The following is a 14,311-nucleotide window of genomic DNA, read 5'->3' on the forward strand; positions in this document are numbered from 1 at the left end:
CATGTTAGAATATAACTATCTACAAATACAACAATGTATTTTTATTTGAAATATGGATTAAATATTGAAAATTATGTCTTATAACAATAAATAATATTCATAAATATTTCTCAATCGCGATAAAAGAAGTACGTTAAAAAATGCTCAGTTTCCTAGTGCTTGGAGGCCGAGGGAAATATAATTTATATTGTAATTTTAAACATTATATATTTACTAAAGAAAACATAAGTAAATATTATTCAAAACATTATACTTTAAATTATAACAAAAATGAATGCTTTAATGACAAAAAAAAAAAAAAATAAAGAGCTATTCAGAAGTCTAGAGATTACTTATTCAGACGAAATTTAAAAAATGTATTTAATAATAATAAAAAAATTACTAATACTATTTAATTAATAAATTTAGAGTATTAATAATTTAAATGAATGTTGAATGAAAAAAATTGATTTAAGTAATCGAAAAATATTATTTACATAACTTAGAATACCTAATTATTGTAAGTTTAAAAAGGTAATGAATTAAATATAAAAATAAAAAAGTAACTAAAAAATATAATATTAATTGATTTAATTATAATTACAATTATTATTCAAAAGAAAAACGACGTACCAGAATTCGTGGGAGTATGTAGGTTTGTGTTTGTCTATCGTAAGTTTGTTTCACTCTGGATCGGCTCTTATATTTCGGCTGTTTACTATGATATGTAAAATAAATAAAATGTTTTAATATTCAATAACATTTTAAGAATTAAAGAAAAATAAATTATAATTTATTTTTTTATTTTATTAGTATTAATATATATAATGGACAGGAATTATAAAAAATATAATTTGTAAGAATGACAATATTTAACAAACATAAATAGAATAAGACAAGTAATATTGGACATAGATTATGTATAATATCAGGTAATATTGGACATGAATTGTCTCATCGTTGCTCCTGTCGTAATATGCCGCAAAAGAATATTATTTAAATGTGAATGTTTTTTATTTAAAATTATTAATTTTAATTATGAATAACATTAACCGATGAAATATTAAGATCTGTTAAAGTTGAAAAAGTTTTTATACACTCTCATTTAAGTTTCAAAACGATTTTTACTAAAATTATTATTCCATAGTGCATGTTAGAATATAACTATCTACAAATACAACCAAACCCGGATTATGATAATTTGGGGCCCACAACCATAATCAAAATATTGATGACCCACACATAAATATATTTCAGGGACAAAATAAAAATTTTATTTGTATGAATAATTTTTTCTTTCTTTTTGGAAAGCAAACCCTTTAATTATATAATCGATATTAATTACCTCCAATACAATACTCTCTGAAAACAAAACAATTAAACTATTTAAATTTGTTTGAGAACTGCTCGTTCTATACTTGTATATAAAACATCAACGGTATTGAAAATAACTATGTTATTAATCACAATGACAATTATAACAAATTTAAAAATAACAAAAATTATAGGTTATTCTAATTCCACTTATTGTCAAAAAAACATGTATAAAGTAAATTAATTTTAACAAATATTTTACGTTGTATTGATTACATTTGTAATAAGGGTAATTTTTAATCTGTTTGTAGAAATAACACATTTTAATAGTTTTATTCACTCTATTAAATGTCAACAATTTTAATATAACATACATTTTTTATTGCATTGACTCTATATTCGTTCGTTCAAAGTAATTAGTAAAAATAACAGTTTAAAATTAATATTCACTTCATTAAATGTCAACGAAACTTATTTAATACTTTTTTTTTTTTTTACAATAAGTATAAGTGATGTTGATATAATGAGTTAGGGAATAAACAATATATCGATGAATCTTCAGGGTGGTGAGAAATGATCTCTAATCATTAATAAGTTCTAAACACCAATTTTGTTTCTATCTAAAGCTGTGTTCACACTAGTAAAAATTTAAATTGTGCGTCAAACATAGAATTCACCGCAAATATTTACGCAGAAAATATATGCTCAAAAAACCCATAACTCACGGATTGTGTGTGGAATGCGTCGAAAATATTTGTGTGCTCTTATGCAGCGAACACGTCCACACACGCACATCAGTGGCGCAACTAGCGGGGTGGACTCCGTGTCTGGACCCCCCTTGGTACGTATAATAGTATATTAATACCATATTCTAAATATATATATTATAATTTTTTATTATTTGTATATTAGTTTATTTTGTCAGACCCCCCATGAAAAATTCCTGATTGCGCTACTCACGCACATATTTAGTGCAGCATGAACAAAATTGCGCCGAATACAACGCACAGTGTAAATTTTTACTAGTGCGGATGTGGCTTAATACTGATGCCCATATATGAAATGCATACATTTTGTCTATGTCTATTGTGCCACACCATCATGATTCGTTATATAATATAGTATATTTATAATACATACATAACACCATAAGACAATATTGTATAAATAACATCATGAAACCAACATTTTGGTTGTGGTATCTTACTTGCATGTGTACATGTACCTACACTTATGCATAAAAGTGTATATTTTCATTAAATCCAGAAGGTAAATAATTTAACTCTTTGGTTGGGTATAATTTTGTTTTATTTTATGTCACAAAAATACACAATTAATTAAAATAAATAACAATATAATATAATGTATACAATAAATTATAAAATAATCAGCATTTGCTCATGTTCAGATAAATTATTATTAATGGTATCAGATGATTCTATTACCTATATTATTTATTTCTATACAGGTAGTAGTTACTGGAGAAGTATGAAATTTCATTAAATGTTTTCTAAATTTATCCTCGAACATCTGTCACACAACAGTCTTGCCTACATGTATATAATGAGTACCTACCATAATGATGATATATTTTTAAATGCAAAATAAGTTGGTTAATTTTAAGACATTTTAATGAACAGATGGAACATAAATACATAATAAAGTTTATTTAAACTTATTAAAATTTAAAAAATAATAGTAGTAATAATATACTAATTGTTATATAACTATTTAAGCCTTGTGTTGATATAAATATAATAAGTTAAGAATTCCCTATTCTTAAACAATAAAAATGAAATTAAAATCAAAATATAAAAGGTAATAATTATGAATTAAAATTAGCTGTGATAGAAGTAGTTATAGAAGTTGATTTATCATATTTGGTGAACAATTTCAATAAGTGTTGTTGAATTATAAGCCAAGAGTCATAACTTTCCACAGGATAAGCACAATTAAATACCAAATATGACTTAAAACAAATTTTAAGTGCTTTTAAAGGACTGTCAAAACACCATAACTTTACCTTAATGTAACAAGAATCAATGGAGCTGAAATCTTTTCCAACAAAAATTATATAAAGCTGGTTTGTAGCTCCATATTGACTATATTTTAAACGCCTCTTATCAATATCTTCTTGAAGACCAATCAGATTCTAAATAAATTCAACATTAATATTAGGATGCATTTATTCATAAACTAATTTTAAATCAGAAACTTACAGTGCAAAAAAAAGTGAATGCAGAAGATGATTCTAACAATGAAGGCTTCCAAAATTTATTTTTTCCAGAAGGTAAAATATTTTTCATCAATGTTTTTGTTGGAATCAAATAAGGAATTAAAAGTAATTTTAAAACATTTACTGTTTTTAAATCTAAAATAATAATAATTACAATAAATATTAATACAAAATATGCAACAATACTAACAATAATACAATGATCTCAATCATAATATTTTACTTACTATGTTGATACATTACTAAATACTAATATAGTAAAATAAATGATGTAAATATAAATAAAAAAATATGTATAGGTGATATATGGAAATAATTTGATTGTAATTATATTAATTATATTCATTAACAAAGTAAAACTATGCTTAAAAATTAAAATAGGATTTTTCCACTTCAACTTATACAAAAAAAAAAAAAAGAAAAGAAACTTTTAATTTAAGACATAGTTATTAGTAAAATAAATGAATAACGAATTAAAATATTATTTTATAGTAAAATATTAATTAAATAATATAAACATATTAAGCTCAAATCATGATTTTTGATAATGCAGAGCATTTAAAAATTTTATATGGTTTAAATATGTTTATTAGGCGTACATATAAACATTTTAAAAAGCTAGTTAGACACAGCGAACACGAAGTGCTGTACAAGAATAAAATATAATTTACAATAATAGCAATTAACATATATGTTGTAGATTGTTAATTTTAGGGAAGCATTAATGTTAATAGACCATTTAATTTCATCAGTTGTGTTTAACTGCAAGCTTTTAAAAGTCAACAAAATATTCTATAGCATTTCTTATATCTGAATAACCTAATATCATTATTATTTAGATGAAACTCGTATTATATTATAGTTCGAAATACATTGATCAATTTGTTTAGAAATCAACATTTCTTTATTTAATAGAATTTATTAAAACTGATAAAAAACATACTAATTTATAACCATTCGAACACTGAAGTACAGGCTAAGATTCAAAAAAGTCTGCTAAATATTGATTGCTAGACCCTAAAATTTCATGTTTTCGCAGCTCATACGTTAACTGCCATTTGAACAAAACAATGTCAAAATTTTCTGTCAACCCTTCATTTGCTAACCATTGTTTAATAGCCACTGTATCTTTTATAGCGTGTACAATTTAAAATATATATTATCAATAAGTTATAAGAATAACGATAATATATTTGCATTAAATTTTAAGTAGGTACCAGAAAATGAAATATCTATAGCTGATAGTTGTAAATTCTTTACAACTGAAGCAGAACTTATAGCACCAACTGCCCTTAAACGCCTAGCTACATTCTTTCACCTTTCTATAAGTTTTCTTTTAGTATGAGTTGGTCTCTCTGACCTTGCTGGTATCAAGTAAACACTCTAAATTCAAAATCAAAATGAAAACTTTTTATCTGAGGTAAAATTAATTTTATCTATAAGTACTGGGTAAATATTGATTTATTATCTTATGCTCTTTAGGAAATATTTGCACTATCAAATCAGATATTTTTCGAAAAAATAAAACATTACCTCTGTAATATTTTGAAAAATCACCAATTTAAATATTTTAAATATAATAAGTAAATATGTTTTATTCAAACTTGCTCTGGTCCTGGAATAGATGATTTATTAAAAGTTGAGTCAATATGTTCTAAGCTTCATCAGATAAAAACCCATTATTTTTTTTTGAATCCGCAAGTACATATCTACCATCATTTGCTGTATGCAATTTTTCTAATAGTGTCTATTATTATGACATTGTAATTATTAATATTTATTGCAATGGAATTTAATATATCATTTGTATTTTAACTAAAATGTTCAATTAAGTATCTAATTTTTTTAATGTATTTCATTCAATAAGTGTAGGTAAAAAAAAAATAATACTTAATTGACTATTTTATAAGTAAATATTTATGAATTTGGATGCCTATATAGGTAATTTATTTTTCAAAACAAAATACAAGATAATGTATATTTAATAATTTCAGTCATTTTAATTTCACAAATTTTCATTTATTTATTTATGGTTTATTTAAATGGCTAAATTTCAATAGGTGCTTTAAAATTGTCATTGTGTTAATAATAACAACAGTTGCATTGTACTGTGATAGCAATCTTTTAATAATGGACAATATCAAAACTAATAAAATGTCAAGTGAAAAAAAAATCAGTAACCTATAGGTATGTTATTTTTATTTTTTATTTAGCCTTTGTATATTAGGTATATTAATCTTAATCCAATATTTCTATAAAACACATTAAATTATTTTAAATTATTAACAAAAAACCATTTTTTAAATAATTTACTTTAAAATTATATCTAGTTATTATTATTATAATAGTTTATGTTTAACCATTACCATTTATATAAATTATATTTCTCAGATAATAGTAAGTGGGGAAAAAAATTAATTAATAGTTAATGAAAGTATTATGATTAACTCTAAAATTGTATTAGAAAATATTTGAATTTGATTCAACTCACTTCAATCGTCCATTACATAGGCTTATATTTACCATATTTGCTATGATTCTTATATAAAACTTCTACTTGTCTAACATTTGTTGGACCCTGATTAGTTTTATTGCAAAATGAAATATCTGTCAGTGAATAATTCTGTGGATCAGGTAATTTATTTTCGTTAAGTTAGGTCAATCTGTGACGACGTTGTCTCCAAAGAATCCACGAAAGGATGATAAACAAACTGTAATATATAGTATAGTAAATTTAAAAATTAAGTACCAAATAATCAAAAAACCGTTGAAAAGTTAAACTTACTTCGTCAGGTGGAAACAAATCCATTGCCAGTAATAGATTCACATCGGTTGGAGCAGAAATTATAAGAAAATAAATGTAAATACAATCGTATGGAAGTGTGAACATCGAAAATAATAAATATTGATGTAAATAAGAAATAATTGTCCTTAATCATTATACTTGGAAAAAATAATTTTCCTGTGGTAAAATCTAAATTTAGAATGTTCTTATTATCAATTCAGCCGTCACTTTAACCTTTAAATATTCAGATACAATACTAATGGGTTGATTTAAGGTACGCATCGTACGCAGTGGCGTAGCCAAGGGGAGGGGGCTAAGGGGGCTATAGCCTTCCCCATGAGCCGTGTTTATATGTATAATGTATCTTGACTATTTAATAGAATCAATGTTCGTTTTAATCAAAGGCTTATTGATGTTATGCCACTTGAAGGACTTATTCCGGCCAATTTGAATATGTATGACGATAAAAATATTATAAAAGCTGCTAAAATATATGTCCAAGATCTCCATGATGATACCTCATCTACAATCAGAGCTGACCTGATCATATGGAGGCAACAATGGAGTCAAAATACTATTATATACTGCTCTTGATTCACTCTCTTATCACACCAATCTTCGACCTAACATTAAAATACTTTTACAATTATTCGCCACGTTACCAGTTACCTCTTTCACTCTGGAAAGAACGTTTTCAGCACTTAATCGCTTAAAATTTTTTTTAAGAAGCACTATGTCGGAAAACAGACTGAATGGGTTAGTTATGGCTAATATAAATATAAAAGAGCAATTCGATGAAAGTGAAATAATAACTGAATTTGCCAGAAATTCATCTAAGAAGATGCAGCTGTCAGAGTGGAGCAAGTGACTGAACACTGAAACCAAAATTATTATTATTATTATAAATTATATATTCATAAATATTTTTAGAAATATACTAAAATGCTTGAATTACGTTTAGAAACTTGGTGGTAGATGGTGGGGGGGGTCAAGGGTGAATTCTCATATCCTCTCTTACCTTACCTATCCAAAAAAAGTGGTTAGCCCCCCCCCATTTAAAAATCCTGGCTACGCCACTGATCGTACGTATCGGTCGGATCGTATGAAACGGATCAAATTGTGATAGTGTGTCCACTGTACCGATAGCAATCATATTGCCGATGCGACGGTCGGTTTTTTTAGTAACATTCGCATTATCGTAGCGAAATCCGTATGACGTTATCCGCACCAATCGGAAAAGTTGCCCCTTCGATCAATTTCGTCGGCATTACCGACGGACCGATACGTGCGATCCGTCCCCTGCCGGTCAGTGGACGCATGTGTATAACTTACTATACTAATAATTCTAAAATCCGTTTTATACGATCCGTACGATGCGTACGTATGGACGCGTGTAACTTTAACAATAATGTCAGCTATCAAATTAATTATCTATAGAACCTATTGTTTGCATTAGGTATACAAATGTTATTTTTACACTTTTATAATTTATTATAAGTTACAGAAAATTGTGACTATTATTATATCATATAGTTTTTAAAATTTTGTTTTTTGCTCTTTATGCACTGGCCCGCTAGATTTTAATTTTTAATATTGTAAGTAAATTATTTTAAAAATTAAAATTGTTTTTATTTTACCTGTACACAAACGGGAACCAATTCGGTTACTCCCATGATAACGTTATTTATTTTATTTATTATTTGCTAATGTTTTTTAAATATTAAGACATAATTAATATTCAAATATTTAAAAAATTAAAAATAAAAATAAAATAGACATTTGTTAAGAAAAATAACAAATCTTGCTCTCGACTGTTTAAAATTGGGGGTCTGGTAAGTGCATGCTATCTATCTTCATAATCATTTCAAGATGTTTGTTGATTAGCCGGGATCTGAACTTATTTTTAATATAATTCATATTTGAAAAACGGTCGGTGAAAACCAATAATATTTAACAAAATAATAATTTACAATATTAACTAAGGCTCGGAAGTTGTAGCACTAAAAATGTTACTTTTTAGCTCTTAAATATGCACTTAAAAAATCTAAAATATGCGTTATAAATAGCATGAAAATCAAAAAATATGTGTTTAACTTGAAGAAATTATAAGTCGATTTGAAAAAACTATAATTTTAAAAATTGTTCTGATTTTTGTTTGGAGTATCCAGACCCCCTCCCCCCTTGGGTACGCCACTGTAATGAACTGTTTATTATTTTCACCCTCCCCCCATGGCCACAACTCAAATATGCCCTTGGTTTCGAATGGACATCAACAGCATTCCACCTCCAACATTTAAATGAAAACTTAATATTGATTTAGAATATACAGAATATGAATATATAGAATATGTATAACACCTTCAATCATTATTATATAAGTTCACCTTACATCTATATAATAGAATAACCAAAAACAAATTTTTAAGTCTTTCAATTTTTATTATAACTGTAATACATTTTCATTTTTTCTTCAAAAAAATTGGATGCTAATTATAAGAAAACTGAATAAACAAATTGCTTTAATTGGTTTAAACTTACTGTAATATTACTCAATAATTAATCTACAGAAAATAAAAAAATTAAGTTTTTTTATTTTCTTATTTTTACTGTTTAACTAAATAATAATAAAATGAATACATTCAAAATTCCAGCTTTATCATAAACTATGAGGTTTGATTTTCATTCAATCTATTATTTTAAAAGAACAAAATATATTTGCCTCAGTAGTAAGTAATGAAATTAAAAAAATATATATATTTTTATAATGGGCAAATCCATATAAATGTATATACATCTAAATAATTATTATAATAAAAAATATTGTATTCAGTTAAAATTTGAAAGCCCTTTATGATATACATTTTTTTTAACAAATTATAATAATTTAGTAACTAGTCTTATTATAATTATTAGTGGACCACCCAACATTTAAAATTAGATGATCATATCCGTAACCGTGCAATCCCTTGATTGCACGTTCAGCATCCACTTTGGCTTTGAAGTTAACAAATGCATATCCTTTGCAAGCACCAGTGATTTTATTAGAAGCTAAGAAAATTCTAGCAACTTGACCGAATTTGCTAACTAATTCACTCAAATCAGCTTCAGATGTACTCTCAGACAGATTTTCAATACGGATGGCTGGTACTTCATCATAACCCCGTCCGTATGGATCTCGTTTTCCAGCTGTATTGGTAGCTCCTTCTCTTGCGGATGGTGGAATATATGGTCTAGAAAAAAATAATTATTATATTTAAAATTAAAACTAATAAGAATATTTACATCTGTCACATTTGAATATGAAAACCAACATTTAAAATCTTTGTATTTCATAGACCAGTGGTTCCTAAAAATGTGAGGCATGTCTCCTTATAGAGGCACAAACACTTTTTAGGCGAAAGGCAAATATTTGTATTGCATATTACACTACCATACATTTATTTTTAGATCAACAGTAATTTGCTTTTATTAAAATAATAAAAAAATGTTTTGTTTATTCATGGGAGGCATGAATAAATTTTTTTTGTTATGGGGATGTGTGAACCAAAATTTTGGGAACCACTGTCATTATTATATTTAAATTAAGTACTAATTTAATAATATATGAATAATTTAAAATGTACTCATAATTAACATTTTATTTAAATGAAAACATTAACTAGTTAATTTTACCTGACTACAGAATCTTTTTAATTATAAATATTGTTAAATAATATCAAAATATTAGTAGAAAATTACTTTTGAATTCAATATTTAAAATTACTATATAAATACAATCAATGTTTTCAATTAAATATTTAAGTTTCCTTGTGAGAAAGACAAACAAGACAATTCAGATAAATCAAGATGTAAAACCTTCTTAATATGATATTAGTTTGTTGCAGTATTCATACCTATTGGTGCTAGTGTTTTTCTCAGGTTCTATTACTTTTTCTGGAACCAATTTTTTATCCTCTATTACCAAACCTGTACCTTTGAGATGACATGAAAAGGACCAATGCTCTCCTCCACAATTTCGACATTTAATGTTCATATTTACATTCTTCAATTTGTCTAATGGGTTTTCTTCGACCTTATCACCATCCTTTCCAGACATAAATTGCATTTGTATTTCTTCGGCTGGAATTGTTGTAGATGTATTTGGTCCAGGTTTATCATTACGTGAATCTCCAAACTTAGGCCATGTTTTACGTTCAGCTATTGTTTTGGACACTAATCGTCGTTCGATTTTATATGTTCGAACTACCTTTTCTTTTTTATCATCTTTGTTCCAACGATATTCAGTAATAATTTTAGAATTGCCATGTTGTTCGACTTTTGGTTGAGGTAAGGTTGTTTTCTCCGATTGGTCTTCTACTTGATCAGCCCAACTAGATTTGATCATATCTTTATTATGCATCTGGGAAACAAACATAAAAATAATAAAACATATCTATTAGTTGCTGCGGGTAAAAGTTACTACAGCTAACAAATTATGAGCGCATTTTAATAATGATTTTAAAATAATTTACCTTCATGAAGTCCAAACCGCCAAGGATAAATTTAAAAAAAATGTGAAATGTTTTGAAAACTAGTAATGTTTTTATTAATTTCGTTAAGATTGTTGGAATCAAGTATAAGATGTACGTACTTCAGAAATAATACCTTCAGTATCGACATCAGACAGCGATCACTGCAAAGTGGGAAATGTTAACGAAATAGGTTAATCGGTGTACACGCGAACAGCACTAACCATTATCAAAACGTACTAGGGACGTTGCGATAACACTGATACCAATAAAGTATCGATACTTTACTTATATCGATATAAAAATACTGATATCGAATAAATAGTATCGAATAATTTACTAACCGCCATATTGGTTCAAAAATCAAAAGTTTCCGCGAGTGGTAGAGGATTTGCTTTTATAAATCAGTCATCACGCTATAGTCTATACTCTATACGATTTTATTGTTATTTCGACGGACCAGAAACCACAGTCCACAATACAATAGCGTCAATCAGGAGCGTAACCAGGAATTTTTTATGGGGAGGTGTTCAAAAGTTTTATTTTATCTTGACGCGGACCCGTGCGGCAGCCGTTACCGAAACGGCCGTCGCCGACCGTGCCCTTATCTCTCTCATCAACCACCACTCCGCGGCACGCAACGTCACAGCGATACCCCGTCCTCCCATCAATCACCGGACAGGGGACGCGAGCGGTCGCTACGACGTCCGACAGGTACCACCATCTGAACCGGGCTATCCATCCGAGACCGTGTAACGAGACACGGCTCCACTGTCTTTGTCTTTATTTTTTTTTTGTCGTTGTGACCACTGCCACATACTATACTTATACTTTTTCTTGGTGTGCATTATTATTATTATTATTATTATTATTATTATTAGTTATTATTATTATTTCCTGTTTCTTTAAATATATATATATATATATTGTGTCACCACAAATCCGGGATTTTTTATTATTGATATTATATTATTCGAACCGTGTTCACCACACCGCGACCGTGCATACAACCCCGTCACCTGTGTGCCGCGTCAATCTATTCTCTAATTATAATTATAGTTTAACTCAATACCAACAAATTACTGTTAATATATTATAGTATAGTTTATACATTATAGGTATATTATATAAATTACCTATAAACTTTGTATGTTGAAGATAATAGGAAATTAAAATACACTATATACTGTTACTATAATATTTACTATTAAATCGTTGAGTATGTAGAAATTTCAATAGGGGGATCAGGACCCGAAACCCCCCCTTTGGGTACGCCCTTGAGTTATAGTGTAACGTTGATTTTTTGTAACCTGAGTTTATAAATCTTTTGATATTAATAATAATACAGAATATACTCGACCAGATCTTCAACATACATTTGTTATGGAAACGTGGTATAATTCGCAAAAAACCACTCGCAAATCGTTGTACATTCATTTTCTACCATTCTTTCCTATCTTTTGTAATATATTTCGTTTAATCTACTACTCATTGATTTTATTTTTAAAACAAGATCTTACGAGAAATATTTTATTTTTATTTCTTAATATTGCTTATAATTTAAATAACATGTATGATTTTATACACAAATTAATTAAAAAGCAGGGAGTAAAATCAGGTTTAAAACGACATTTTGAAAATTGCGTCCAAGGATTGTTCGTTGCCACCGATGGGGAACGTGCGTTTATTGGTTCATATGCGTGGCAGGCACGACCTCTACTGGTTCCAATGTCTTCTTTGCTACGTTCTGTTTCTGGTGTCGTGTGTGGTCCTTGAGCCATTTTGGGCGATCAATGAAGTTCTCGGGTGTATGGTTGACAGATTTTTTTTTTCACGGCGGACGGATTAACGCGTGAAGAACTATAGAAATTGTTGTACGTGTGTCGACCTGGTACGACATTATAATATTATATATAATACTTTTAAAATTAGGAATTTGTACCGGTACCGAGTGTATATTGTACAAGAATATACTTGAAGTACTTAGACATTTTCTTAGACTACGGTACAGAAAACAAGTTTATATTATACTAGCTGAATTACCTATACATACATACATAAATGTATGTAACCTGCCAAGATCACAGTAAACGACAACGGTGCTACCGCGGCTCTATCCACCGACAACGCGTTAACGCCGACTTAGGACCTTTAGGTTAGGTTAGTTAGGTTTAATAATACAAATTACATGTAAAAATTTTCTTTTACCGATTTCAACCCTTTAAATTCAAAATTTCGAAAAATCCTTTCTTAGCGCACGTCTACATCATAATAGCTATCTGTATGCCAAATTTCAGCCAGATCCATCCAATGGTTTGAGCTGTGCGTTGATAGCAGTCAATCAGCTTACTGTTTTATATATACAGATGTAACCCTTCAATGAGCGATTTTTCGTTTAAAAAAAAAATTATTTCTTATTTATTTTAAGCGGCAGATTTAGGTAAAAATATTAAAAGAAATCCTACTTAAATATTCTCTCGAGTACTTAAGATTTTCAGATTTGATGCATATTTACAACATTACACATAAGAGTAACATAAATTAATAATTGTAACACATTATAATTAATTCAGATCAATTTTTTTTTATTTTTTCCTCTATACTTTAAAACATGACACAAAATATTTATTATTGATAAAATAACCTTTTAAAATTAAAATTATACTTAATAATTTAATTTAACATATTTATAGTATATTATATAGGAACAATCATCTAAAGTTAATATTATAATATTTCTCACTTAATTGTTTTATATCACACCTTGGAATTATATTATAAAATTGCACATAAGTTTCAGATTATAATAAGTACATTTAACTGTTGGATTATAAAATATAAACACGCAAATTGGTTAATTACATAGTATGATAATTTGTCACAACGAACAGTTACAATTTTTTTTTCTTCATAAATATATCTTAAATTTAATACATTTAAAATATGTGTAACCACAACAATTGGGATGTTTGCATCGTCCTTTTTTTACAACTGAATCCGGCCAATGACCAATCCAGTCTTTGCTTACATCCTGAGAAGGCAAAGGGGTTGGTCGTGCCCTATTTTTCTTATTTATTTCTTTTTTCAAACACTGTTGTCCTCTAGTCGTAGTCTGGACATATACAATATTAGTTAATGTATGAGCTAAAGTTTTTCGCCACAAGAGTATATTCTATAGGTTGTCCAATTTGTGTTCTAGCCCTTTTATATAATAACCACGAGTTCACTACAGATGTATCGATTAAATGATAAATATTTCTCATGTACCATTTTCTCGACCGCATTCGAATTTTATATCAGTCAATAAGACGGTTAAATAGGTCCACCCCACCTATGCACCGATTGTATTCTTTTATAATGTTTGGATAATCTATATCAATTTTTTTTTTTAAATTTTTTGTCGAATCTTTTTACAGATTGCATTGGTAGTATTCCACAGAATATCGATAATAAGTTCACTTGTTTGTTATCTTTACACGAAGTCACTGA

At 27.7% G+C, this 14,311-nt stretch overlaps 2 protein-coding genes across 4 annotated transcripts; both read right to left on the reverse strand.

The window, feature by feature from the left end:
* Positions 1 to 615: 615 nt before the first annotated feature.
* Positions 616 to 6,444, reverse strand: LOC112684991. 3 transcript variants are annotated; one of them, XM_025556736.1, is made up of 5 exons: positions 6,315 to 6,444; positions 6,021 to 6,240; positions 3,513 to 3,664; positions 3,317 to 3,445; positions 616 to 697 (listed from the first exon to the last, which is right to left on the reverse strand). In XM_025556736.1, exons 3-5 carry the CDS (start codon positions 3,597 to 3,599, stop codon positions 695 to 697), a joined length of 219 nt encoding a protein of 72 aa, XP_025412521.1. In that variant the 5' UTR covers positions 3,600 to 3,664; positions 6,021 to 6,240; positions 6,315 to 6,444; the 3' UTR covers positions 616 to 694. The 3 variants fall into 3 exon arrangements, with proteins under 3 accessions (XP_025412521.1, XP_025412520.1, XP_025412519.1); XM_025556735.1 differs by lacking the exon at positions 616 to 697 and adding an exon at positions 2,689 to 2,864; XM_025556734.1 differs by lacking the exon at positions 616 to 697 and having other exon boundaries at positions 3,069 to 3,445.
* A 2,731-nt stretch (positions 6,445 to 9,175) lies between these two features.
* Positions 9,176 to 11,055, reverse strand: LOC112684989 (eukaryotic translation initiation factor 3 subunit G-like). The gene is made up of 3 exons (XM_025556733.1): positions 10,826 to 11,055; positions 10,208 to 10,713; positions 9,176 to 9,544 (listed from the first exon to the last, which is right to left on the reverse strand). Exons 1-3 carry the CDS (start codon positions 10,829 to 10,831, stop codon positions 9,199 to 9,201), a joined length of 858 nt encoding a protein of 285 aa, XP_025412518.1. The 5' UTR covers positions 10,832 to 11,055; the 3' UTR covers positions 9,176 to 9,198.
* Positions 11,056 to 14,311: the final 3,256 nt, after the last annotated feature.

This window comes from Sipha flava, unplaced genomic scaffold (assembly GCF_003268045.1).
Source record: "Sipha flava isolate LNK unplaced genomic scaffold, YSA_version1 260_pilon_pilon, whole genome shotgun sequence".
Classification (NCBI taxonomy): Eukaryota; Metazoa; Arthropoda; class Insecta; order Hemiptera; family Aphididae; genus Sipha; species Sipha flava.